This window comes from Micromys minutus, assembly GCF_963924665.1.
Source record: "Micromys minutus genome assembly, chromosome: 28".
NCBI lineage: Eukaryota > Metazoa > Chordata > Mammalia > Rodentia > Muridae > Micromys > Micromys minutus.
In genome coordinates, this window is record NC_137963.1 from 9,620,732 (window position 1) to 9,648,115 (window position 27,384).

General features: G+C 45.7%; 1 protein-coding gene across 5 annotated transcripts in view; it reads left to right on the top strand.

Annotated features, from left to right (window-relative positions):
* CDK5RAP2 (CDK5 regulatory subunit associated protein 2) overlaps positions 1-27,384 on the top strand; it is a 165,015-nt gene that overhangs the window by 102,267 nt on the left and 35,364 nt on the right. For 3 of the 5 annotated variants that reach the window (XM_080940011.1, XM_080940014.1, XM_080940015.1), the window contains 6 exons: positions 1,464-1,648; positions 10,039-10,477; positions 14,526-14,757; positions 17,665-17,796; positions 21,408-21,981; positions 23,763-23,995. In XM_080940011.1, the coding sequence (XP_080796137.1) occupies positions 1,464-1,648; positions 10,039-10,477; positions 14,526-14,757; positions 17,665-17,796; positions 21,408-21,981; positions 23,763-23,995 (1,795 nt within the window). The remainder of the gene's footprint in view (positions 1-1,463; positions 1,649-10,038; positions 10,478-14,525; positions 14,758-17,664; positions 17,797-21,407; positions 21,982-23,762; positions 23,996-27,384) is intronic. The other 2 variants (XM_080940012.1, XM_080940013.1) reach the window with 2 other exon arrangements.

The window sequence follows — 27,384 nt, forward strand, 5'->3', positions numbered from 1 at the left end:
GTTAATGGATCAGGATAGACATTTAAAGATCTAATCCACCCTGTTTGTTTTATGCACTAGGAAACTGAGACCTGTGAGAGGAGATGAATTAGCTAAGACATAGATTGTGTCAGTGATGGAGGGAAGATACAAATCCTTGGGTATGGACTTTCATACCCAATCAGGTCATCTGATTGAAGTGCAAGAGACCCTGGTGGAACTAGGTGGCTCTCTGAAATCTGTTGACTTCTCTAATGCAGCCTGGTCATTAACTCCAACCATATAGAGCCCTCTAGTCACATTGCTCCTGAACAGTTGGGCTAGAAGAAACTTGAACATGGAGACAGGGATGCCACAGGTTTCATTGGGATGCAGTAAGAGAGAGATGCTGCAGGTCTCCAAGGTATCTACCTTCGCCGATATGGATAGTTTTGGAACACAAAGCAGTGGGAATGGGTGCTGTGGAGTCCCATAAATGTGGCTTTGTCACTCCTGCCTCTCCCTTCGTTGCTTGCCTTCTAAGCATGAATTTCCACTGCCCTTCTGTGTAGGGTGTCTCCATACTGAAACCAAACGGCATTTCGTAACTAACTGCTCAACACATAATAATAATTTCTGCTTTTATTACTATGTACTAGATCTTTTTCTTGCTGTGTACATTGCTCATTTGATGAATTTAATAACTGAATTGGTGACAAACAAGAACCTATAAATAACAGCTCATTCGTGTGACTTTTGTCTTCCACTTTTCCAGTGTGGACGGATGGAGTGATGGCTAATGTGTGTATCTCTAACAGTAATGAAGTCAAGATGAGTTATTTATAGACGGGTTGAAGAAATTTACAGCTTTGGAAAGGGACGAGTAGATGCTAATTGTACTATCTCAGAACATGCCCCAAACAGGTTTTAACTGGAAGTCTTTGTGGTAGTGCTCCTGGGAAACCCAATGACCCGGGAAGGTGGATCTGTAAATAACATCTCCATGGGAATTAGGAACTTTCCATCTCCCTAACGAGATACATCAAAGCCCAGTTAATTAGTAGGAGTCAGTAGGGTATAGTAATGCATGTCAGTGCTGTAAGTAATGTTACATAAAGCTTAGAATAACCATACACAGCATGGCTGAGGATGGGCACCCCAGGTTCTTCTTAGGAAGAATTTCCAAGGTGTGGTCTGTGAGACTGAACATAAATCCAGAGGACATTTGTAGTGAGATGGACACTTACCCTAACTTGGTCATCTCATTGTATGTTTCTCAACAGTAACATGGGGATTGGTTTCTCAAGAGTGAGGAAACCAAGGGTCAGAAAAGTGACACAGATGCCTCCTGCCTTACCGTGAGTGGTCTCGAGCACTTGCCCTCTCCCACTTCCTCCTTGGCTCCCTGGCTGTGGACCAGTTCTTACACACCTGCATCCTTTCTTCTCCACCAATCCCTTCCATTCTCCATGTGCCTCTATTTGACCGAGCACTTTGATTTGCAGATGATGGAGGACTATGCTGAGGGTGGCTGCAAAAATGGATATGTAAGGCACATGGATTCCAATATTTTAGATCGTGATGGGACCCACACAGCTGGTACCTCTGAAGGCCATGGCCTAGAAGATGAGCTCCCGGGCCTGCTTGCCACGTTCTTCAGGGAGAAAGCCACACCGTTGCTGGAATCCAGGTAGACATGGGCCCGGGTACCTCGTTACCTCTCGTTTGAGTAGCAAACATACTCACTCTGCTGAATGGTCTCAGATGGTGCTGTGCAGTGTACCTGAGAGCTCCTGAAATGGCTGGGAAGGAATCTTGCCAGTCGTGCAATTAAGTAATTAGGCTTCGTGCTGGTGGCTGTGAGGGGACTTGAACAGAGCTACATGCAGGCTTATTACAAACAGGCAAGAGAAAGCTTTCCCCAAAATTATTCCTGGGAGTCCCAGAAAGGGCTGCCTGGTTGTTGGCAGTTAGAGGAGTCGGCCCTCTTGGCATCTCCTTTGGTTTTGGCATCAGCTTAAAAGCACCATTTCAGTTTGTGTTGCTGCTGTTTTATGTTGCACTTGAACTAAATTCTCTTCTCGCTGTATCTGCTAGGAGTTGTTCCTATGTGGGCCATACTGGAGGCTGCTCTCCTGACATGGAGAAGGAGAAACATTAGGTGCATTTCTGTTTTGTAAATTAGCCCTCTCTGAGCCATTTTCCCCTTCATATTTCTCCTAGGCCATCCAAGCAGCTGCTTGGGCTTGAGAGTCAGGAAGAGCAGTGCTGTTTTTTCTCAGTGCCTCAGTTTCTCTGACTATCCAGGGTTATGGTGTGAACTAAGAAAAATATTGAAGAAAATTGGCTTGTCTGTAGTGTATTTTAATAATGGCTCTCAGTTATGATACAGGCAGAAAAGCACAAATTGCTGTTGCTTTGACCTTTGACAAGAGCCAGCCACCTTAAGTCTTCCTTAAGACTCACTGCTGATAGAACCCTTCTGCCGAAAAGAAGGCAGGAGCATTCTGTTTTTAGCAAGCTTAGCAAGGTCAACCCTCCTAATCTTTTACACCTAACACTTTCCTAGCATGTGTCTACTCCAGGGACATACCCAGTTCCTCTTCAAAGGGAATCGTAGTTGATACGAAAGACTGGAGGGTTTGTGGAACCTCAGTGTTTCCCAACCCTGCAAAGTTTGAGGTAAATGCTACCACTTCCCCTTACCACGTAGGACCACACTGGGGGTGTTCTTTGATGCTGTGAGCTTGATACATGGACCATGGTGAGAACGAGGGGGTTTGCGAAATGTGTGCTCTCTGATAGTGCACAGGCTTTTCTACTTCAGCTAGTTGTCAGGGAAGTGTGGGAGTGTAAGCTCTCATGTATGTCTTCAAAATTGGTGTTCTTCATCTCTTGAGTTGTAAAAATCCCATGAATACATGGGTTTAGAGAAAGTCTTTATGACCCATCACTGAAAGCAAATTTATGAAGTTTTTACTTGGGTACCTAATTTTTCTTAGAGTCACCTGTCCTATAGGTTTCGTAGCCAGGAGTGGCCACAGCTCATGTTAGAAAAGCCAGCCTACCTCCCGAATCTTTGTTTCTGAGCACTCTTCTTCCCTGTGTACTACTGAACCCATGTGGTTAGGCCATGGTTCCGAGGTCCTACTGAAGGCCTGACCTGTGTACACACTCTGGAGCAGGCCCTGGCTAGCTAATTAACAGACTCAGGTTTACATACTGTGGCCAGTAAGTAATCTTTTTACAAAGATGGGGGCGGGGAGGTAACACTTGGGGACCCAGCATTTTCTTAGCCATCGGAGAATTGGAGAATTTTCTGAGGTTTGGGGAGTGGGAGATATTCAGTATTCTCTTTAGTCATGGAAATACTAACTTTATGTGCAGAAATTCCTTCTAGATGTGAAATGTTTGCCTCTAAAAACAAACAAACTAAAATTTAAAAAAGTCTATAAACAAAGGTCCTGTCTAGCTCTGCCATTCTTATCTGTTCCCATTTTGATTCCTTTATCCCTAGAGTAAGAGATGATAGCACTTATTCCCTAGGAATCTTAAGAAGATTAAACAAAATGGTGAATTCTGAGTATAGGTCCACGTCAGCACTAAGTAAAGTTTTGTGTTATCACTGCTTAAGTGTCGCCTGGCAAGGAAGAGTGTGACAGTTTGATGACTGGGCTCAATAGTTAGACCTTGTTTAAAATAATATCTTGCCAATTAATTCTACCCTTTGCCACTCAGCTCAGGTAAGATGATATGGATGTCATATGCAGGTACAGCAGCCAACTAATGATGTGTGTCTCTATTCATTACTGAGCCAGTGTGTGAGGACCCAGGTGTAGGACTTTGATAGACTTAGGCCTCAGACTTCCCTCATAGCTTTTGAGACATTGTACTTTCTAGCCATCCACCCAGAGGGACTGTCAGAATGGAAAGACTCCAGAGTGACTGACTCTACCTGTCTTCTAGAAAGGAGCAGGAAATGGTTCATTACTTCTCTTGCCCTCACCATTCAGAAGAGTGTACTGCTAATGATGGAGTGAGCCAGGGCAGCCTGCCTTGTGAAATGGGCCATGCTTCCTGTTCTTTGGCATTCACCTTGTGTGGATTCCTGGCCCTCTGCTGCCATGATTCTAGGCCAGCCTCTAGAGGCGTGATTTAGAACCTCTTCATCCAAACTGTTTGGTCTCCGTAGCTCAATGTTAAATGATATTTAATAGCTGAGAATTTGGGAAACGTGAAAAAGGAGCACCAAATGTGTTTAGAAATTGTTTTTGAAAGGCTCATACAATCTTGAGTTCCAGCTGATGGTAGAAGTTGGGCTAATTCCCTAAGGGAGGTCTGGTTCTGTAGCAGTGTGCACAGTTGAGTGATAGGCGTAAGCCACCAGAATGAGGGGCTGGCAGGTGGTCTAAAGACAGCATTGGAGAAGTGGCCAAAAGGGACTGGACAAGGTTTAGGTTCCAGGGAGAAGATTTGGCCAGTGTTTGGAGGTAGGTTTTACAATTCAGAGTTAATAAACACATGGGAGTTGTTCTAGACGCTGGAAGCCCAGGAATCTTCTTTGTATTCCTGTCTCTACCCCCAAAACCTGGGCTGCTTCTCTCCAACCCGAGCATCCATCACTATGTTCAGAGTCACTTCAGCAGCTGCCTGGCTGTTGCTGCAGACCTGCAGTTTCTCTCACTGGTACCACATTGCTCTTGGCAATCATTACAAACTAGAGTGTGTTATTCTACGTAGCTATGTGTCTGAGTAGCCTACATCTAAGCTGTTTCTGCTGCTCTTGCCTTGGCTTCTCTGTATTAGGAACACCGCCTGCCTTGGTACTGAGAACAAATGACCTTTGTTTCAGGGCTCAGTCACATGCTGGTTCCACTTACATTTTCTTCCTAGACTTCTGTTGTACCCTAGTCTTAGCCGGATGCTCGTATTGCCTGCATTTCTAGGACCCGAGTACCTAGCATCCACTGTGGCATAGCACTGAACTATTGTGCAGGTTCCTTTCTCTCTACCCCACTAGTTGATGGCCCTGGTTCATTTGTCACTGAACAGAAAGAATCAATGGCATTTGATCTACAGTTCAACTGCCAACTGCAAACTCTGTCTTTTCTGTGGTAGAGTAGAAGTGTCCCTGCTCTATCCAAGAACTGCTGATCCCCCAACTCCCCATCTCTTCTGAATCAGTAATCTCCCCTTCCCCCTTCTGAGTCATTTTCATAAGCTCACGACACTTCTGATATTTGGGAAGAGCGCCCCTCTCCCTTCTGATTTCACATGCATTTCAGCCACTGTCCATTTCTTTATTCCCATTCAAGGCAAAATTTCTTAAGAGCATTGCTGACATGCACAGCTTCCACCCTTCCCCTTCTCCACCCTATAAGAGCCTTCATAGCCGTTCACCCAGTTTATCAACTCAGCAACAGTTTCTACCCTGTGAGACCCATTGACCCGCCTGTCAGCAGTAGCTGGCCTTTCTCTCTGGCCTCCTGTTCCTTTTCCCCTCCTTGCCGTACCTTCCCCTCTCTGCCTTTTTTGTTACAAGATGGGAGCATATCCCAGATCTAAGTTTGCAGCCCCTTTCTGTCTCTGTTCATCCATTCTTTCTTGCCTTTGGAATGAGCTATATGGCTCTGATTTCTGCCTTAATGATCCTATTAGTGAGGTCTGTGCTGGACACCCCCTTCTGCATGTCAATCAGACATCTCAGCGGTGACCTATGACCTACCTTGTACCAGCCTGCTGGTTCTCTAAACTCTGTAATTATACGTTAACCCCAGTGCTTGTTGTACCCGCATTGCCTAATGTATGTCCACATCACCTGAGAGCTGTAGCCCAAGGTGCAAGTTTCTCAGTCTCCAATGATAGTCTTTCCTATGTCCTTGCAGATCATAGCCCTAACTCAGTCCCTTCTCATCTCCAGTCTCACTTCTGGGTTTACGGTGCCTCCTTGTTCTGTTTGGATTCTTGCGCTTGTGCAGGCTCTTTATTTACCCCCCTGTTCTCACGCCTGCCTCTCCGTAGTCCATTCACCATAGACCAGCCGGGTTCTCTTTGAAACCAAGACCAGGTAACTTTTCTTCTATGGAAACCTTCCAGTGGATTCCCACTGCCACATCAGATCACAACTTCTTGACCTAGCCTCTCCCATTTCTCCATCTTCTTCATCTGTGTCTTGTGCTTACTGGGCCTAAGCCACCTGGACCAAGTTTGTTCTTATCAGGGGACTTCCCCTAGCTAGCATTTCTCCACCGTGATAGACTCATGCAACCATACATTCAGCACAACCTCAGTGAGGGCTCAGCTCTGTAGAAAGCCTTTTTCTGGCCACTTGATTTAAAGAGAATCTCATTTCGTGCTTTCTCTCTGGGTTTCTCCTCTCCTCTCATTCTCAGTACTACTTTGCACTGCATTGATTCACTCTCAGTGTATGCATGGCTACCTTTCTGTCTTCGCCATAACAGCACGTGTGTTCCTCTCTGCAAAGTACCCTGTCAGCATTTGAATGAGCATCCACATAGTCAAGCATCCCACTGTGCAGCCAAAGGTTGAGGTTGGGAGATGAGAAACCTTAGAGCTCTCTCGCACTCAGAGAGACCCAGGTTTTAGCCTTTGCTCTGCCACTCGGCTGGGAGTTTCCGTTTGAGCCTGTTTCTTCATCTGGTCTCACAGCCCGTGAGGATGTTACGTATTTAGAGGACCTGACACATAGCAATTGCCGAGTTTTATAGGCAGTTGTCAGTGCCTTGTCTTATAGCTTCTGCTTGGCAAACATGCTTGGGAGCGATGCAGAAGCACCGTGGGGCTTCTGATGAGACCCTTGGAGCACCCCATGCCATGGGTCCTGATTACAGGAGCATCTCTGTATATCTGCTGCTCCCATTTTCAGCCAAGCAGCACTTGAAATGTTTGCCTTAATAGCCACCACTTTAGTATATTGCTTCGGCCTCCCTTGCCAGTGTGCGCTGTGTATTTTTGTGAAGTCTTTTTGGTTTTATTGTGTTTTTTGGGGGGTGAATGATGGTCCTCCTGTGACTAGCTGACTAGCAATTGTCATTATTTCTTACCTATATTAAGAAAGGAAAGGAATAAAAGTTTAGTTCTGGTACTTAGAATGTCAGAAATATTTTTAAGTCCGGGTTTAATGTAGTTTTAGGTGGTCTGTAGTCTAAATGATTTTCACACTTGGACTGAGTGATGCAGCAGGCATTTTGCTAATAATTTTAAAATCTGAATTGAGGTGGCTTCCCTGGTGTAGACCATAGGACTCTGGACATGACACGGGCTTTACTTCTGCTTACAGAGCACATTGAGGAGACGGGCGTGGGCACTGCCGTTTTCAGTGTGCTGACATCAGAGGGAGGGGAGACTGGGGGACGCTGGCCTCACTTTCTCTGCTTTCCTGAAGTGAAGCAATAAGGAGAAACTGGGTGGAGAGGGTAAGGGGAGTAACACAGAGAGAGTCTCTGCCGCAGATTCTCTGTGACTGCCTGACCTCCCTTCTACCTGAGGGGCTCTTCTAAGAGGCAGCCAGAGTCCCTAGACCAGCGCTTGCCCAGAGCACTTTCTGTCAGCTCTCTAGCTAAGCTCAGTTTCACGTTCACCTCATGTTTTTGTTTTCTTTCTTTATTTTGTTGGTGATTTAAACTTTATTTGGGTGGCTGGACAGTTGGCCCAGAAGTTAAGAGCACATTTAGAGAAGACCCAGGTTTGGTTCCCAGCACCCACATGACAGTGCAAAACTGCCTGCAACTACAGTTCCCCAGGATCTGACATGTCCTTCTGGCCTCTGCGGGGACTGCAGACATGTGCTGTACAGACATAGAATGAAAATAAACACTTACACACACACACACACACACACACACACAAATAGATAAATAAATCTTAAACCCTTTTCCAAACTCTTGAATGAATTGCTTTCTGTCCCCTTGAATATCCATTTTCTAATTTCTTAGGCTGTCATTTTTTGTGAGTATATGTATATGTAAGTATGGCATGTGGTGTGTGTTGCATGAACGTGTGCAGGTGTATGTGCCTGCACGCACCACGTGGAGAGTAAGTCTGCCTCACTGCTCTGAGACAGAGGCTCCTCAGCGAACTGGAGCTCCACCTTTTCACTTAGTGTGTGCGGCAAGGCCTTCCCAGCATACATCTTTTTCGGCTCTCCAGTGCTTGAACTACATGGTCATGCATCCATACACGGATTTTTACATGGGTGTAGGAACAGGCTTTCATTCCTATGAAGCCATTTTGCCTACGCCACACTCATACTCTCCTGGGGTAAGAATGCTGAAGTTGCCGTAGTTTGGCAACTTCCTTGGCCTTCGCACAGTCACTGCTCACGTTTCTGCAGCCTGTGCATGAGCAGCCCTGACCATTTCTCAGTGTGATGCGATGTGTGAGATGCTTCTGGTGTCTGCTGCCTACTTTCTCTTTCAACCACATAGTGACATGGCTCTTCATCTCAGAGCCATGCCTACAACATTGTGTCCCCTTGTTTCACCCTTTGCCTTATGGATTAACACCTTACACACAGACCCTTTCTATCATCAGTTTATATCCTTGCTGGATAGTGTCCAGCACACAGAGGAGTCATCCAGTATGTGCCACATCAGCACTGTGATGGGTGTTTTCCAGAGCCAGAGATTCAGACTAGTGTCTACAGGAGCAGAAAGCCAGTAAATACTCTGTGGTCAGTCCTGGCAGCTGGGCAAACTGGTGGGCAGTGGAGCCTGGGTTTTCCTCCTTCTCAGAATCAAAGCTATAACATTCATGCTATAACCCTCAGCCCAGAGATCTCAGCTAGGACATTGTACCATAGTCCTCAGCCCAGAGATCTCAGCTAGGACATTGTACCATAGTCCTCAGCCCAGAGATCTCAGCTAGGACATTGTACCATAGCCCTCAGCCCAGAGATCTCAGCTAGGACATTCATGCCATAGCCCTCAGCCCAGAGATCTCAGCTAGGACATTGTACCATAGTCCTCAGCCCAGAGATCTCAGCCGGCTCATTACCCTACTCTGTTTTGCTGGTTGGCTCACCTTGGAAAGAAACGAGGGAAGTAGAGAAGCAGAGCTCTTGAGGTAGGGCCCGCTGTGCCTGTCCTGCGGGAGCTGTCCACACAGCTGCAGCCACTGTCAGAGATGGGCATGTGGCAGGCGGCTCCTCTTACCACTCATTGATCCTTTAGTCTTCATGTTCTGAGGAAGATTTACCTCCCTGCCATGTTTGCTTGCTTGTTTAATTGAGTTGAATTTGTTGTACCTTTCCTGTTGAAAATGGGTAGAACTGAGTGCCTTGCTTATGCCAGAGCAACGCTTTAACCCCTATAGCCACTTTTATTTGCCTTTGTCCAGTTTGCTTGCTATTGCTGTTTAAAAAAAGACCATGTCTGAAAAAACAGCTTGGGTAGGTCGGTTTATAGTCAGTCCATCAGAGAAAGCCAAGGCAGGAACTGAATAGAGACCATGGAGTCATGCTGCTTACTACTGGCTTGTGCAAACTGCTTTCTTAAACACCAGGAAGACAGTACCCACAGTGGGCTGGGTTACCCATACCAGTCAGTCAAGAAAATATCTGAAGGAACATATTCTCATTTGAGATGCCTGGATTGTGGTAATTTGACAAACAGCCTAGTCCAGCTTTCAGAGCGATGCCCTTTGTGCTCTGTCTGCATGCTTGTCATAGAAGCATCTCTTCATTAACATCTGTTTATTTAGTTATACAAGATGGACCAATTCACTCAAAGACCTACTTTATACTGAACAAAACCAGTGTTGTGAAGCAGGGAACCCAATAATTGCCGTGGGCACCCTGTGATCTCATTTGTTGCTTCTTAAGCCAGTGCTGGTTCATGTGTGAAAATGGTCCACTTAACAGTCTGTGTATCAGTATGACATTACCCGTAAACTCAACAGGGCATTTGTAAGATTGCATGAGGTTCAGTGTTTGTCAGGGTTCCTGGTGTATTTGGGAACCCACTCTGTTTAATGCAGACAGAATGGGTGGCAGAAAATTGGGGGGTGGGGCAGCGACAAGCTGCAGTGTCAGGCTGATTCTCTTACTGTCTTCCTTTGGAGAAACAGGCCGGATCTTCTGAAAGCACTTGGTGCCCTGCTTTTGGAACGAATACGCTTGGCAGAGCAGGGACGTCCTGGAGATCACCTTGATAGTAAAGCTGAGAAGGCACTTCAGCAAGTAGCTGTTCAGTTGAGAGATGAACTTGGCCACTTGTTCCTAGCCAACTCACTCTCCAAGTCACACAGTGAGCTCAAGTCAACGTGGGAGACATGGCTAGGAAAGACAGGTGACGAAGCCAAGGTGGAGCTGAAGAGTGTTTCAGTGCAGACCACGGCTGTAGAGGAAGCCTCCCATGGTTTCAAACCTGAAAGGAAGAGAGATGCTTGGGCAGAGAAAGCAGAAGAGGCCATTTTCCACACTGAGCTTGAGTCGGAGGCATTGGGTGAGATGCCAGGGCTACAGGCCACTCATCTCTCGTTCCCCAGTGCCATCAACACGGTAAGCTTTTCTATATGGTCGGTATCTGTTTACTGTATAGAAGCCAGACAGATCTTAAAATTACCTTGAATGTCATTGCATTGTCTGTTCTGTGAAGACCAAGTCAGTCTGGAGACTCCCTCTGCCTGTGCTGTCCCCAGCCTCATCTCTGTTCCTCTCCTCTCTGCCCTCCTCTTCCTTCACTCCCACTTTCTACCCTGACCCCAGCCCTGCCTCATTTACCAGGATACTTTGGTATTTTCACCAGGAAAAGCACACATGGGGTTCTGTTTGTCCATCTGCCTTTAGTTTTCTCTTTGGTTTTATGAACTGGGATATTTTTCCCAAGATGCTGCTTAAGATTCCATTGAACCAGAGTTTATACAATTCTCATCTACTGAAGGGCAATTCCTGTTTCAGGTCGCAATAAAATGGTAACAGCCCGACTGTAGAGCAGGAGAGCCTGGCTTTTTTAGGAGGGGCTTACCTAGGAGAGGCAGGATTCTGAGAGCTTTGTTTCTATTGGATGCCAGATTCTGAGTAACTCAGAATTCACTAGTGATGGGGCACCCACTATGTCTGCCTGCAAGACCATTCCCGGTCTCTGCCAAACTACTCTCCAGCCACAGGAGCCCGAAACTGAGAGGTTTGGTCTTGCTGAGTGAGTGTCTGTATGCTGGTTTTCTCTCTGAGCTGCTCTGTAACTCGTAAGCACAGTCACACAGAATCAGACTTTCTCAGTCCTGTCTGGTTGGACCTGTTTACCCTCCTTTGGGAAAGGGCTTGGGATCGAGACTCCCTGTAGCAGAGATGTGTTCTGGTGGAGAAGCAAAGAGGTCATGATTCTGATGTCTTCACTGAAGGCTGTGAGACACTTGTTTCTGATGTTTTGTAGCGAGAAATAACTGCACACAATGCTTCGTAGCATCAGAATGGAGAATTAAGTTTATTCTCTGACCACTAAATTACTGCTTTTGTGCCTTCCAAACAGAATTAGATATATCATTAGCAAAATTGCTTTTGATTGTTTTAAATTATATACCCAAACTGTAATTTCTAGAAAAGGGTTTTCTAAAGATATCAGTAGAGACTAAAACAAAAAAATACATATACTGCCATTATATTAATGGTACTCAAATGCAAATTTGTGCAATTTGGCTAGAATAGAACGACTCTTCTGTGTCCCAGCTCCTTCAGGTTGTACCTGTGTATTAGGGAAACTGGGTAGGGTTGGTTTTTGTCTTTGTTTTATGTTGGCTTTTTTCCTATTGTGCAGGAGATGCCAACCTGTGTTCAGGAAATTGGATAATTGAATGGACTTAATTTTTCTAAATACATTCATTTTATTTTTTAAATAAAACTTATCTTTGCCATGTTTTTAAACTAAGAGATTTTGTTTATTCATTTAGGTTTATCATCTGTTCTATGTATGAAGGACTTGTTGAGTTCTCTATCTTATTTAATTTCCTCAGCAAATGTATATAGGTATTATAATCACTGTATATAGGAAGAAATACAGGACTGCAATCCTTAGAGAACTGTTCAAAAAGGACTCCGTTGGTAAGTGGTGGAAGGACAGTTGCTTGCTTGGTTTGAGAATTGGTAATCCAGTTCTTAGGTGAGTCCTCTGATAGCCAGTTAAAAAGAACCTTATTGCAGAGTAAAGGTAAGCCACAGACCAGACAGCCTGCTGGCTATGCGCTTACAGAGACTTTATACTTTGCTTGCTGTAGGCCTGGCTTTAGTACCTTGAATGGGACCGGTGCAAACTAGACTCCTAGGCCATACTGAGGCACAAAGGGGTAAGAATGCAAGTGCCTAGAGCAGTATGGCTATGTGGCAGGAGCTCAGAGCATGTGAGTTCTGTTCCTAAGACAGGACTTCCAGTGTGCATCATTAATATGATGGAAGGTGGGACTGCTCCAGTCCATACGGCAGTGTTCTGTGTGCGGTTATTTCAGAGCACAGGCTGACTGACGGCAGTCTTCCAGCTTCAAATAGGCTTTGGCATTTGTGCACAAGAGCTCTTCCTTGCTGCCATATGACACACAGATTTGCATCCAAGAATAACGATTGGTGGAGACCCAGAACCAAGAAATTGACAGTTACTTCCCAGCCCTCTGCTGAGGCATCGCCTCCCCCAAGTAGTTTCTCTCACTTCCTCAGACTGCCCTTGTCCTTGAACATTTTCTTTCTTCTTCCCTGGAACTTCAGAACAGAAGGCATCTTGCTTTTCCTAACAGCCTTGGAATCTGAAGAGCTGGTTTGACTCCTGAACCTTCAGCATATGATAATGGAATAACTGTTTAACATCTTGGTTCTTTGAGAACAAATATAATCCCCCTAAGGAATAGCCATTCTCCTAAGTAGGCAAAGGAGAATGTTTCCTACCTGCCCACCTCAAGTTCCAACCAGCCACTAATGTACCTACTGGTTCTGGATGTTTTCTATAAATGGACTCTTGCAACATGTAACTGGATTTCCCACCTCACTTAATGCTTTCAGAGTTCATTCATGTTGCAGCCTGAGATCGTTTTTTCCTTTTATTACATAGTATGCTAGGTGCTAGGGTAGGACCAGTAGAACATTTTGTTTTGGATATTCTGCATTTTATTGCTTCTCATAGATGTTTTGGTGGACAGTATTTTTACTTCTCTTGAGTAGATACACAGGAGTAAAGATGGCGGGCCCTGTGGTTACTCTGTTGGCCATTTTGAGGAGCTTCAGACTTGCTGTGTCTATCATTTGAGTATGGGCTGCCGATTCCTCTGCCTCCCGCGCATATTTGCCACCCTAGTGCCGTAGCTGCCCTGGAGGGGATGAAGAGGCGTGGGTGTGGACATATTCTGATGAGATTTCAGTTGCTTCTGAGGGATGGTGGTACTATACTCCGTGTACTTGCTAGTTCTGTGCTTTCTCCACCAGACACACGTGTGCTTGGTCTGTTTTCTGGTTTTTAATCGAACCATGTATTTTATCATTACTGAATTGTAATACTTTATATTCTAGGTTTGAATTTCTCTCCTTAATTTTTGTGTATGTTTAAAGTTCACCACTTGGAAGATACCTTCATCAGGCTTCTAGAGTGTCTACTATATGCTGGGTTGGAGCCTGTGACACAGTATGACAAAAGAGACATGCAGAGGGTTCTAGACAGAACAGATGATAAAGCCCTGGGGTTCAGAGAACATGGCATCTTATGGAGTGTAAAGGAGATGACTATGACCAGAGAATAAACTAAAACTGGGATAGGCATTGCCTGAAGCACCTGGTAGGGTATGGTGTGGACATTGTCCTTTGGCTTACAGTAGCCAGGAAACCGTTTCTAGCAACAAGGCTCAGTCAGTTTGCTTTTTGCTGCAGTATGGAGTGGATTAGAGAGACTTAGAGTAAATACTGTCCTGCATTAGGTGTAGGTACCAGAAGAAGGTAAGGAGAGTTGAAGACCTGAGAGGCACCCTAGGACTCGTACTTACTCAGCTTGCTGAGTAATGGACTGGAGTGAGGAAAGTAAGGGGAGTGTCAGACTCTTGGCTTTCCGTAAGGAAAATACAGTGAGAGATGGGCGGGAACCTGCGTGCTGGGCTGTGGCACGGTGGATTCCAGGGCTCAGTAAAGCTTTCTTCTAGGCCAGGCAGGCTGGAACCTCTGAGGTGGCAACACAGTCAGTAGCCATTTAAGGAAGGGACTAGCAAGAATGTGAGACAGATGGGTTCACACTGGGAATGGTGGGAAATGAGGAAACAGATAAAAACAAAACGTTTCCTAGAAGAGTGTGTTAAAGATGGAATGGCCATATTTAGAATGTTTGGATTATCCAATGAAACCATGGACCAGGGCCCAGAGAGTGTCAAGGAAGACCCTTGACCATAGGTATGTCTGTGTTTCAGAGTGCAGGGAGATCTTCCAAAATTTGCCCTTTCTTAGGGATACACATAGATTCTGTTTTTCAAACTAGAAGTGTAGGGGAACAGGTTGAAACCTATTTTAAAAACACACAATATGTTGCCCATGAAACAAAAGAAAGTTTGTTTTAAGTATACTCATTGCTGTACATGTCTGTCCCCAGGACGCCGAGAAGCCAGGCTTACTGATCCAATTAAAAACACCCGAGTTATTGGAAAATTTGTATAATCTTCCTGCCTCCAAAGAGGTAGTGGCTCAGCTCCAGGGCCAGGTTCTGGATCTGCAGAAAGAGCTGAAAGACGTTAAAATCCACAACAAGCAACTCCAGGACAAACTCGCTCTGGCAGGGGCAGTGATGGAGGGGACGGCAGTGCCCAACTCTGCGCTGGTGAACGGTAAGCGTCAAGAAAATGTGTTCTCTGTGAGCCGGGTGAGCGGCCTACAGGGCTGCCCGAATGCTATTGCTGTTGTTCAGAATTGCAGTCCGTTTGTGTATAAATTCCACGAACTGCGGCGATTAATCTTAACTCCTGAAAAATGCGCAGTGGAAGAATACAAGAAGGGAAACAAATGAGTTGATTTTTATTTATTCTGGAATCTGAACCAGTGTGTAGGAATTGTGTTCTCAGGTTCTGGAGGAAGGGGTCTCTGCTGCACTCGTTTGAAATTGTGTATGGGTGTTTAGGGTGTTGTTGTTGTTGCTGTTGCTTTGTAGTTGTTGTTGTTTTGGACCTTTTTTTTTAAGTTTGTTCTTCTTTCATATATTACATCCCAAACAGTTTCCCCTGCTTCCTCCCCTCCCCGTCTCTCCAGATTCTTCCACCCTGTATATTTCTCCTGTTTCTCCTCAGAAAAAGGCAGACCTCCCATGGATATAGGTGCTTGGCTTTGAATCTGGGTCTGGGGCCTAGCTCCCAGGCCTGCTAGAGTTAGCAGGTGGCAGCGTGGTTTCTACGTGATGATCCCTTTTGCAGAGCTCTCTGGCTAACCTGAGGCTGATCTCATGCTGCTGACTCTCTCTATTCTATACAAGTCACGCTCTTCCCTACTCATGGCTCTTCTGAGACCTATGGAGAATTCAAAGATTTAGACAGAACGTCTCAGGTGGTGTCTCCTAGTCCAGGACAGTAGTACTTCAAGATTGCAGACCACCAACCCTCTGAGAATCAGGAGAGTATGGAGAATCCTCAGACAATAGTTCACATCAGGACAAAGTAGCATTTACATCTACCCCAAAGTTTGCTGGTTGCTTTTACGATTTAAGCTTATTGACACTCCATTCATTCACATATCATCCGTACTGTTTCATTATGAAGTGATGTTAAAGTTATGCTGGAGAGTCTAAGGTCTCAACATGTATTATCTCAGTCCTTGAAGGAAGAGGCCAGCTTGTGTTTTAAAGGGATAGCTTCCTTTGCACTCTAGTGGAAGGATGTGGCTCCCTTACAGTGGAGTGGGAGAGACCACAGGAGAAGCTGGCTTGGGGGATGTTAGGTAGGCATCTGGGGTCTAGGAAACTCAAACTTGAAAAGAAACCAGGGAACAGCCATGTATACCAAGATTTGATATTGTATAGCGCCTAGCCATAGATATGAGACTTGGGAGTTCTAGAGATTAGAAGTTGAACTGAGGAAGAGCAGTGGGTGTGATGGGACACCGAGTACAGGTGGCCTCTCAGCATCTCAGAAGCTGCGTCATGATGGTAAGATGAGGCTTGAGGGTCTGCCTCGGTGTTTACTGGGGCCTTTAAGAGGAAAGCCTTTGTGTGATTGACATGGTTTCCAGAGAGAGGCCATGAAGATGAGAAGGTGGAGACAGCATGGCTTCACAGCTGAGGAACTGCACCGTTGGGATGAAGAGGAAGGGCCACAGGGTTCCGTGTTGCCGGTGGATCTATAGAGACTCAGTGAAGCAGGGACCGAGATGACAAGGGAAGGAAGAGTGAGCAGTCAGCAGGCAGTCTGCTGCAGGAGCTGCACAGTTGGGCTTTCTTGAGGAATAAGTGGAACACACGTGGTAGCAAGGAACAGTAGACCCCCTAGGCTTCGGAGACAGGGGTGTGGGAATAATGGCCTCTACCTCAACGGCTGCAGGAGAAGATGTTTCCTTGAGACAGCCCAGGTTCTATTAGAGCAAGAACTGAGATGAATGTTCAGAAAGCTTGGTCTGTAGCTTACCATGAAGGATTCAAGTACTGGATAGGATATGGGATTGTGTCAGACCAGAGCATTTCTAGAGTGGATCAGAGGTTGGAGATAATTCTCAGAGCCTTGGTTTTCCTGTGGCATTAATGAAATTAGTATCCCTGTTCATTGTGGAACCCATTACACACATTCACTCCATGACAGGGTGAGTCTTCCTGTCTTCGGAGGTGCTTTCAGTAGTCATTGTCTACCTTAAGCCCGGCAGTAGTTAATGACACAGTGACTTGGCCACAGTCACTCTGGTACTCAGCAGCAGGGCTCCCTATGAAGTAGCCTGGCCTACTCCAAAGCTTGGATTCCTTCTTCTTCTTCCGTGAAACCTAGCACATAAATACTCTCATGGGGATTTTTAAAGGCTGTGCAGCCAGAGGCGGCTTCTCTTTAATGCTAGGTTGTCTCTTAGATTCACCTGCTAGAGGTTTCAGGGTCAGTCATGTTCCATAGAATTAGACTTTCCTCCCTCCTTTTCCACTTCTCATCAATTCTTCCTTCCGCCCATCTCGGCATTTACTCTGTTGCTACACATTATCCGACTACCTGCTGTGTCTCAGGCCAGCTCAGGACCTAGAGAAAGACAGACCACATGCCGTTCTCTACCTCTCAGAGTACCGTGTCTTACGTATGGAGGGGACAGATAATTAAATCAGTGTTGGTGGGGTGTGACAGATGAGGGGAAAGCGCTATGACAGAGGTGACTCAGCCCAGCAGAGGGACTGGCGTTTGTCTAGGACTTGCCATCTGCTCTGTGCACTTGCTGAGACCCCGGAGGGCATCATCCAGGTACTGCTCTGGCCATCACCCAGGAGCCGCTGGGCTTCACTCATTTTGTAAAAGTGGGCATGGTTAATGGAATTCATTTCATCACTCAGGTTTTTTTTCTTTTTTGCTTTTTGAGAACTTGGACTTAAACCATTTCTGACAAGCTGCACTATATTTATGCTTTTATGTCCTGTTATGGCAGCTCAATAGATTAATTTTATCTTACAGATTGCATTTTTCCTCCCCTGTGTTTTTATTCTCCCGGTTGTATCTTTGTGTTCTTCTCAGCTGCTTGGCTAAATTTCAATCTACAGTTTTCTTTTTCTTTCTCTTTGCCAGGGCCTACACCCCAGGCTATTGTGAGAACAGCATTTCAGGACAGCCCCGGCGAGCAGGAAGGACCTGAAACCACACATTTTGCTGAAAGATACAAAGAAGTGGACAGTGACCAATATACAAGCTTTGAGATTGGTTAGGATTCAACCGCCTATTACTGAATGCTAGACATTGTTCAGGAGTGTTCTATATCGGTGTCCTTGCTAGGCCCTAAAAGGCCCTCTTGTGGGCCTTTATTATCATTCCCATATAATACACAGGACTGGAGGTTAATTTGAAAATGACCGACTTAGGCTCACACGGCTGGTAAGGAGCCAGAAGAGTCAGGGAACAACATAATGACTTTGGGATTTACTGATCTATCATTAGACTCTTTTTCAAGGTAGAGGGTGGGCTCAGGTTGTTTAGTGTGACATAGTCATCTCTCAGAGCATCTCACACATTATGGACTTGAGAATGTAGCAGGCCACTAGGATCCAGCTTAGTGTTAGCTGTTGTTGAATTGGTCTCCATCCTTCCAGGAGGAGGAAAGCCTGCTGCTGAGACCGAGACTGTGAGCTTTCCCAGTAGGTTCGTGGGGGCGATGGAGAGATGAGCGTGGCCCCCAGCACTTTGTATCGCCTCCGTTTAACTGGGAAGTGTTGGAAGCACACAGACACACAGGGCAGCACTGCTCTCCGCATTCCTGTTCGTTCAAGATGAGCTAATGCTTATGTTTACACTCTTTTCCTTAGATGGAGTCTCTTTTCATTAAAAACAACATTTCTCTTGCTTTGGGTTGAATTCACTTTGTAAAAAGCTGTGTTCATTGGAAATTCTAAGTGTGTGACAGGATGCCCAGGAACAGCCGGCCTCTGGAAGAAGACTTGGTTGTGGCCCCAGGACTTCTGCTGTGGATTTTCCCCAGCTTGGAAGGTGGCACAGCCTTGCGTGTCTTTGGGGCGTTCTGGGCTTTCTGATAAAAGCTGCTGTACCAGGCCAAGTGGTGGTTATGGTTTGCATGTGAAATTCCTCTCACAGGTTCACGTGTTTGAACACTTGGTCCCTAGTGGTGGTGCTGTTTTTAGAGGCTGTGAATCTGGTCCTTGTTCGTGGCTAGTGAGTAGTGGAGGTCTCTGGATGCTTCCCTTCTCCGCTCAGTAACCACTTGTCACTGAGCTGTCTTAACCTCTTCTGCAGGATGACATTTTTCTGATGATGGCTGAGCAAGGCACTGAACTGAGTATAGCAGTGTCATTAGCACTCATTTTATTGCTACTCAAAAGACAAAAGAATAGCATTTGTTTTTACCCTGTGTCCTTGGGCTTTCTAGTCTCAGGTTCTTGGTCACTAGAGCTGTGTCAGGTATGGATTCCACCTCATGGAGTCATCCTTAAGTCAAATCAGATATTGATTGGCTATCCCCCACATTTTTGTGTCACAGTTGCCTGAGCAATTCTTGCAGGCAGAATACCATTGCAGAGTAAAGGATTTGTGGCTGGCTTGCCGTTTGTACTTCACTTTCTCTAGCATGTAGAGCACCCTCCCGTACCAAAGAGCCTAGACCCTAGGGTATGGGAATGAAGACTGTTCATATGAGCTTGACTTCTCCATGCTTTCTTCAGTAAGGGGGCGGTGCTGTCAGTTTGTGAGAATAACACTTAGTCTTGGCAACAGCCTGGTCTGTTTGGAGATTCCCATGGGACCCCTTTGGCCAACAATTCAATTAAATGTAACCCATTCTCGGTACTGAAGGCTTCATTTAGTGACAAGACATGAACAATTGGGACTCCCCTCCAATGTTTGGCATTTTCATTTAGGTCACCTTCATATAGGTGTATATTTTAGGAAGCTTCTACTTGTATTATACTACGGTGAGAGTACTTCTGTAGGGTGAAGTATTATTGTGTTCTGAGTATTTAACTTGTTGCTGAGTTAGGAGCAGAGTTTAGAGTGGAGGTGTGTGAGCATACACACTCCCCCTGGCACTCTCAGTGCTATGTCTTCAAACCTTTGGGCCAATCACAGTCTGTCTCAAAGTGACATCTGTGTAGGAGTTGCATTTTTTCCTTTGCTTTATGATGACTTAACAAAACACATCAAGATTAATCTTTAATTCTTTGATGGAAGAAAGATTTCTTCTTTCTTCTTGCTGTCAAATGCAGACCATGGCATAAGGCTTCTGTGTTCACAGGGTTGTTCAGTCTTTGATGGTGCAGCATGGCTTTGCGGTCAGTAGATGTGGTAGTCTGCATCCTTAGCTTCCAGGGACATCTGCAACTTACGGGACGTAGGTTGCTATATATTTCCTCATCTTGGAGGATGACCCCTAGAGGAAACTTTGCTGAGTGATCAATTGTTTGTTCTTTCTGCTTCTTACCTTCTTTGAGCCAGAGTTGTCATCACGTACATTGTCCATTGCTCATCTTGTGCCAGATACTAGAGAGACGGATCAGCATGGCTTCTATTTGATGACATATTGTGCACTGTACAAATGCTTTATTGGGAATACTTCCATTAAGACATGACCCCACTGGTGTCCAACAATCAAATGATGATGTCGACATTCCTAACAGAGATAATAGTGGCCTTGAGACTGAAGAACAAATTGTAGAACCTGTGTCCCCCACCCCCACTGTCTTCCTGAAAGCCATCCTAGATCTAGTCCAGGTCATATTGTTGCTTTTAAAGCCTTTTCCGAGCCAGCCTTTGCTTTGGTGCCTTCCATGATGACATCTTCTTCCATTGTTGACGAATTTGTTCTAAAGCAGCAAAAAACCCTGTTCTCTGGGTTCATTTACTGCTGAGTATATTAATCATGTTACTCCTTTTCTGATATTGTTCAATATAACCTCAACAAACAAATACTGCTGTTTCTTCTTCTGAATGGTGTTCTTGCTACTTTGCAAGTAAAATTCTGGAGGCTCAGACTGGCTCATTAATTTGCTCAAGTAGGGTTATTTAAAACAAAGTAGCAGAGCCAGTGTTGGAGACCAGTATTTTTTTTTTTTTAATTTTATTTTAAAGAAATTTTTTAGGCTTCGGAAGATTCCCCAATGGCATCTTTCTTTAAAGGATACTCTCCTGACCTGCATATGCACCTCCATCCATGTGATACATAGACAAACAGGCACATAATTGTACACAGAAAAGTGCACAGCACAAAGGTGAGCGTGCAGAAGGAAAATGAGTCCTGAGTGGAGAAGGAGAAATAGTCACTGAGGACACAGTGCATGCAAAAGTGTGGAACCATGAAACAGCAGGACAGGGGTAGAAGTGTCTGCTGACTTCGTGGTGACACTTCCAACATAAGAAAGAGGATGGATTGAGTGGTAAAATAGGATGCTACTCAGCTGTCTAGAGCATGACAAAGTTTCAAAATTTTCAACTTGAAACATTTCAAAATTGCAACTTGAAAGAAGGAAGTATTTTGGCTCATGGGTCCAGTGCATGGCTTGGAGCCTTTGCTGAGGGATGACATGTGGTGGGGTGTGAGATGAAGTAGAGCTGCTCACCTCAGTGTCTTAGGAACCATCGAGAAACCAGGGTTTGGGGGATGGGGTCCTAAGGTCCTCTTTAGTGATGATTTTCTTCTCCAAGGCCCTGCCTCCTAAACACAGCACAACCTTCCAGTGGTTCTGTAAACCAAGCCTTTAATACACCGTCTTTGGGGACATTTAAGATCCAGGATTCAACTGTGGGAAACTCTAGAGGTAAGAAGTTGGTTGCAGCAAAGGAGTCACTGACAAATACTATTTGATTTCCAGATTCTGAAATCTGTCCAGCTGATGACCTTGCCTTATTACCAGCATGCAAAGAGAACCTTGAAGACTTCCTGGGCCCACGCTCCGTAGCCACTTACCTGGATTCCAAGAGTCAGCCCTCTGTTCAAGTCAGTCTGGTTGCAACTGACCAGTCTGAGAATATCAATATCCCCGAGGACACAGAAGACTTAAAGCAGAAGATCCACGACTTGCAAACTGAGCTGGAAGGCTACCGGAACGTCATTGTCCAGCTGCAGAAGCACTCTCAGTGCAGTGAGGCCATCATTACTGTTTTGTGTGGGACAGAAGGGGCCCAAGATGGCTTGAACAAGCCTACAGGCCGCTTTGATGAAGAAGAGATGACATTTTCAAGCTTGCACCAAGTACGCTATGTGAAGCACATGAAGATCCTCCGCCCACTAACCCCAGAGATGATTGATGGCAGAATCCTAGAGAACCTCAAGCAGCAGCTGGTGAAACAAGAGCAGGAGCTCCAGAAGGAGCAGGATTTGAACATGGAACTTTTCAGTGAGATCCATAACCTACAGAACAAGTTCCAAGACGTCTCACCATCAAGGTACATCCTATTCCTGCTTCAGCCACCTCATCAGGCTTGTGGGACTCCCAGGTTGTTGCTAGGTAGGGGCGCAGAAGATGCTGAGGGAATGCCACACCATATGTGGGTCCAGTGTGCCCTAGGGAAAACTTCACCTGGGCTTCAGGCAGCCAGGATGAGAGTGAAAGGCTAGGGTGCACCCCAAAACTCTACATGTGCACGTCAGGAGCTGGGCAGCTCCTGAGATTGGCAGGGCAGGTGTTGCCCTCCTTGGGCTGAGAGCTCAGCGTAGAAGCTCCGCAGCAGTCGGTGGACTGCAGTGTGTTTGCTGAGCTGCCTGCCGTGTTTATTTTTGAACTCTGTTATTGGCTTTTGCCATGTTGTGGAAATAAAATGGATGTCTAAGCAGGTTGGGAGGAATATAAACATTTTCCATATCTTTACCCTTTAAGGTCATCTTAGAGAAATAAGCCTGTGTTGAAAGCAAGCAATTCTTGTGTCCTGAAGATAATGCTTTATAGTTATAAATATGTACATTGGCTTCAGAGATATGGCAAAAAAAAAAAAAAAAAGAAAGGAATAGTCTGTAAACTTGACCTTCATTTGTTACTAATTTGAGAAAAGCACTGCTCTGAATTGTCAAGAGCTACCCAAGCAGCAAGACTAAGGGAAACTTATTCATTGATGGGCTGTTGTCCTAGCCCCCAGGCTCAGAAGTGTTTGTTTTATTTTGTTTTGAGATGGAGTTTCCCCACGTACTTGAAGCTGCCCTCTAACTTATGATCGTCCTGCCTCTGCCTCCGGAGTGCTGGAATTGCAAGTGTGTACCACCCTGCTGGGAACTCAACTGTTTAACTCCAGACACACTGAGCAGGAGGATTCCCAACGTGTTTTTGTTAGACAGAGAAACGGAGCCTCCGTGGTCAGAGCTACTGCGAGGGTTCAAGCCCATACTGCCTTCCATTGAACTGACCCCACCTTTAAGATGGCTATCGTGTGATTTGCTTGTAGGTTCTTGGTATTAACAGTGGTCATGGTGACAGAAGTGCCTGTCGGGGCCACTCTAGGTCCAGCTTGCTATGTCTGCTTTTCCTGTTTGAGGAAGCTGCAGGTTTGCTCTTAACAACTCCTGGGCCTGCATAGAGAAGGGTGGCACCTAGTGGTGAGGGGCGGTATTGTATGATAAATCCTCAAGCTGTTTGAAAGCAAAGCTTTACCTCTACATACCTTTGAGAAAGATCTCCTTTCCTTTTCTACTTCTTTTTCTCTCCCCCCCCCCCAAGAATTCAGTTGTTAGAAGCCTGGGAGAACCAGGTAACCTAAGATAACTTATTCCCGTGACTGTTGGGACCTAGTCACTCAGTAAGGTGATTGCCAAGAGTCCGACTCTTTCCGTTGGAAGCAGGCAGTCCTCTCTTTTTACCCTTCCATAAACATATTCATACTTGGTGAGAATTTTCAGTGGGTCCCTGACCCTTGGGGCATTTGTTTCTACAATTCAGAATAGTGTCTTTGAAGAGTGTATGGAAACTAATTGTTCTCCCCAGTCCTTGCCAATCTATGCTTTAATTGGGGGCTTTCTAAGGTTAAAAATACTGCAGAAGAATCTCTGTTGAAGCATTTGTTGGCTGTTTGAACTCAAGAAGGAGTGACCTTGTACAGTTTGAATGGTTCTAAAGTATATATGCTTGTACAGCTGCGGGCTTTCAGAAATTATGCTCTGTCATTTTTCCAATTAGTGTTGAGGTCACAAAAATTCAATTCTAAAATGACACACACATTTTCCTCCCCTCTTTTATCAGATACGATTCATTGGTTCAGTCCCAAGCGAGGGAGCTCTCCCTTCAGCGGCAGCAAATTAAGGACAGTCATGACATCTGTGTCATTTACCGTCAACACATGAGCACCATGATCAAGGCGTTTGAGGAGCTTCTGCAGGCCAGTGATGTGGACAGCTGTGTGGCTGAGGGCTTCCGGGAGCAGCTCACACAGTGTGCTGGACTGCTAGAGCAACTGGAGAAGCTGTTCCTCCATGGTAAGCAGGCGGAGGCACTCGCTGTGACTCTCTGTGACTTCCTCGGTGGGCACCAGCAGATTTGACTCGTTGGCTTTGCTAGACATACTGACCAGGCTGTCTGCCATTAAGCCCTAGCAGCCTTCTTGTCCACAGTCTTGCACTTGCTTTTCTTGTTCCCTTGCTTTTCTCAGCCATCCTATTAGGTAAGTACTCCTGGACAGTCTCTGTAAGACACTATAGTCCTGTCACTCACTGACGTCACTGTCCCTTTCTCCTGCTCCATTTTTCTCAGTTCTCATAGTGGGTGAGTGAGTGAGTGAATGAATGAGTGAGTGAGTGGGTGGGTGGGTGAGTGGGTGAGTGAGTGGGTGGGTGGGTGGGTGGGTGAGTGAATGGGTGAGTGGGTGAGTGAGTGAGTGAGTGAGTGAGTGAATGAATGAATGAGTGAGTGAGTGGGTGAGTGAGTGAGTGAGTGAGTGGGTGGGTGGGTGGGTGGGTGGGTGAGTGAATGGGTGAGTGAGTGAGTGAGTGAGTGAATGAATGAATGAGTGAGTGAGTGGGTGAGTGAGTGAGTGAGTGAGTGAATGAATGAATGAGTGAGTGAGTGGGTGAGTGAGTGAGTGAGTGAGTGGGTGGGTGGGTGGGTGGGTGGGTGAGTGAATGGGTGAGTGAGTGAGTGAGTGAGTGAATGAATGAATGAGTGAGTGAGTGGGTGAGTGAGTGAGTGAGTGAGTGAATGAATGAATGAGTGAGTGAGTGGGTGAGTGAGTGAGTGAGTGAGTGAGTGGGTGGGTGGGTGGGTGAGTGAATGGGTGAGTGAATGGGTGAGTGAATGGGTGAGTGAGTGAGTGAGTGAGTGAGTGAGTGAGTGAGTGAGTGAATGGGTGAGTGAATGAGTGGGTGAGTGGATGAGTAAGTGGGTGACTGAGTGGGTGAGTGAATGAGTGGGTGGGTGAGTGAGTAAATGAATGAATGAGTGGGTGGGTGAGTGAGTAAATAAATGAGTGAATGAGTGGGTGGGTGGGTGAGTAAATAAATGAGTGAGTGAGTGGGTGAGTGAGTGAGTGAGCAAGTGAGTGAGTGAGTGAATGAGTGGGTGGGTGAGTGAGCGAGTGGGTGGGTGAGTGAGCGAGTGGGTGAGTGGGTGAGTGAGCGAGTGGGTGAGTGAGTAAATGAGTGAATGAGTGATTATGTCCAGGTTTAGGGTGTGGAGAGTCCATGAGAGAAAGCATTTCATCTGCAGTCACGTTGGGAATGAATGTTCATGTTGGGTTTTACTACTGATCTCTTAGCATAAGTCCGTTCCATCTAGATCTTTTTGTATTCTTGATGTTGTAGACATTATTTGGTTGAAACATCAAACTGTCCTTGGAATTGGACAATAACTCAGTCCTGTGTCCAATTCCATCGCTCTGAAGAGACACCATGACCAAGGCAGCTCTTATGAAAAAGAGTATTTATCTGTAGTCTGCTTACAATTCCAGGGGTTTAATCCATTGTCCTCATGGTGTGGAAGATGGCAGAATGCAAACAGTGTGTTGGGAGTATGACCTTGGTCTTGCATGGACTTTTGAAACCTCAAAGCCCACTCCCAGAGACACATTTCCTCCAACAGATCCACACCTCCTAATCCTTATAATGCTCTCAAATAGTGCCATTTCCTGGTGGCTAAGTATTCAAATCTATGAGCCTCTGAGAGCCATTGTGATTCAAACCACCACACTTGGTTTTGTTGGGCCTTGGCTTTGAGAGTGACGGGGAGGTTCTCAAGGTCAAGTACTAATGGTCAGATGTGTTAATGGTAAATTGAGGCTACACCCTCAGAACTATGTGCTCTACAGGTTGGGAACCTGGCCTTAACTGAGGAAGTATGTTTCCTAGAGACACAGGGCATTTGGTAATGCCAGGTTTAACTGTTTCTCTGCCTCCATTCACAGAGAACAGATAGTTCATCTTGATCTCCGTATGTACAGTTTAATTCCAGGATAAACACAGGGTAGTGTACCCATCTGGTAGCCATTAGTGGTTTTCCTAAAGACCTGTCATAGACTAGCTTCCTGGCATTTGTCCCTAAGAGCTTTGAGGGTCAGGGTCAAGGAGCACTAGTCTATTTGTAGCTTTATAAAGGCTGTTCTCTCTGGCTTATATGTTCTAAATAAGCTTGATTTCACTTCCTAGTGCAGAAGTAACTGGGTGGCAGACAGATAAAACTGGACTGACCAAGCCCATAATGTTTTGTTATGTTTTATTCAGACCGCCCTGGTTCTGGCCGGGGAGGTCTGGGGAGAGCACCTCTGGCACCAGCTGTTTCTTCAGCTGGCTGTTCAATGACTTCTCTCTAAGCCAGAGTCTGACAAGCATCCCGCTTGTTTACTCTGGAGGTAGGAACAGTTCAGAGCTAGCAGATGGCACAAGTGTAGAACCTCATCTCCTTCGAGGTATAAAGGCCAGAGGAACCTGACTGCCGCCTCCTCCCCACCGAGGGAATAAAAAGAGGCACAGAGACGGATACTTCTTAGATGCTGTGTAAGGGCCCTGGCTCTTGAGTTATGACCTGGGTTTACGGTAAAGTAATTGGTACGTAAGGCAGTTGTGTGGCACACATTGTCCAACATTTAAATGCAGGCTTTAAAAAGTAACACTCAGCATGTTTCCCATGGGATGATAGATAGGCAGATGCTACTCTGATTGTATCACTTGGGTAACCATGCATGGGCAGCGTCAAGCTTCTGTGTCTGAACCCTTTTGGAACATGTATTTCTTACAGCAACAGGACTCTGCAGCCTTTCCCTTTGCTCTGTGGTTGATATCGCACTTTAGGACTTAGTGGGTGCAGAACATTTTCTATATAAATGTCCCTGGCCTTACTTGATTCCCAGGGATGGACACTTAGGTTGTGTCCATTTGCGGTCTGTTATAAAGAACTGACTTGGAGTCTCATAGTATTCTTGCTATTTCTGTCACAGCATTTAGTTGGCAGAATCTGAGAGGCAGGGTAGGTAGTAATGTGCTTTCTTGACACTTGCTAAGGGCAGAGCTGGGAACTTAGGATCCCATGAGGAGTGTGGAAATTGAAGGGATGCTCTGGAGTATGCATTTTTCTGGAGTGAAGGTCTGTAGCTTTCAGATCTCCCACAGGGCCAGACACAGAGTGAATCTGTAGCTGGAGTTGCAGTCAGGTTTTCCAGCATAGCCTTATGGCGTCTTCAAAGACAAGTTGCATACGAGGAACACAGTAATCAAGCAAAGTGCGAAAATTGGTGCAGAGACAAGTGGACAGCAGCCCTCGATGAACTCGGTATGGCTGTCAAGGTTTAGCCACTTCAGTACAAGCCAGTCACTAAGGATCCTTTGCCTTGACACTGTTCCTCATTCCTTCTCAAGACTTCTTCCCTGGTCTGATGGGA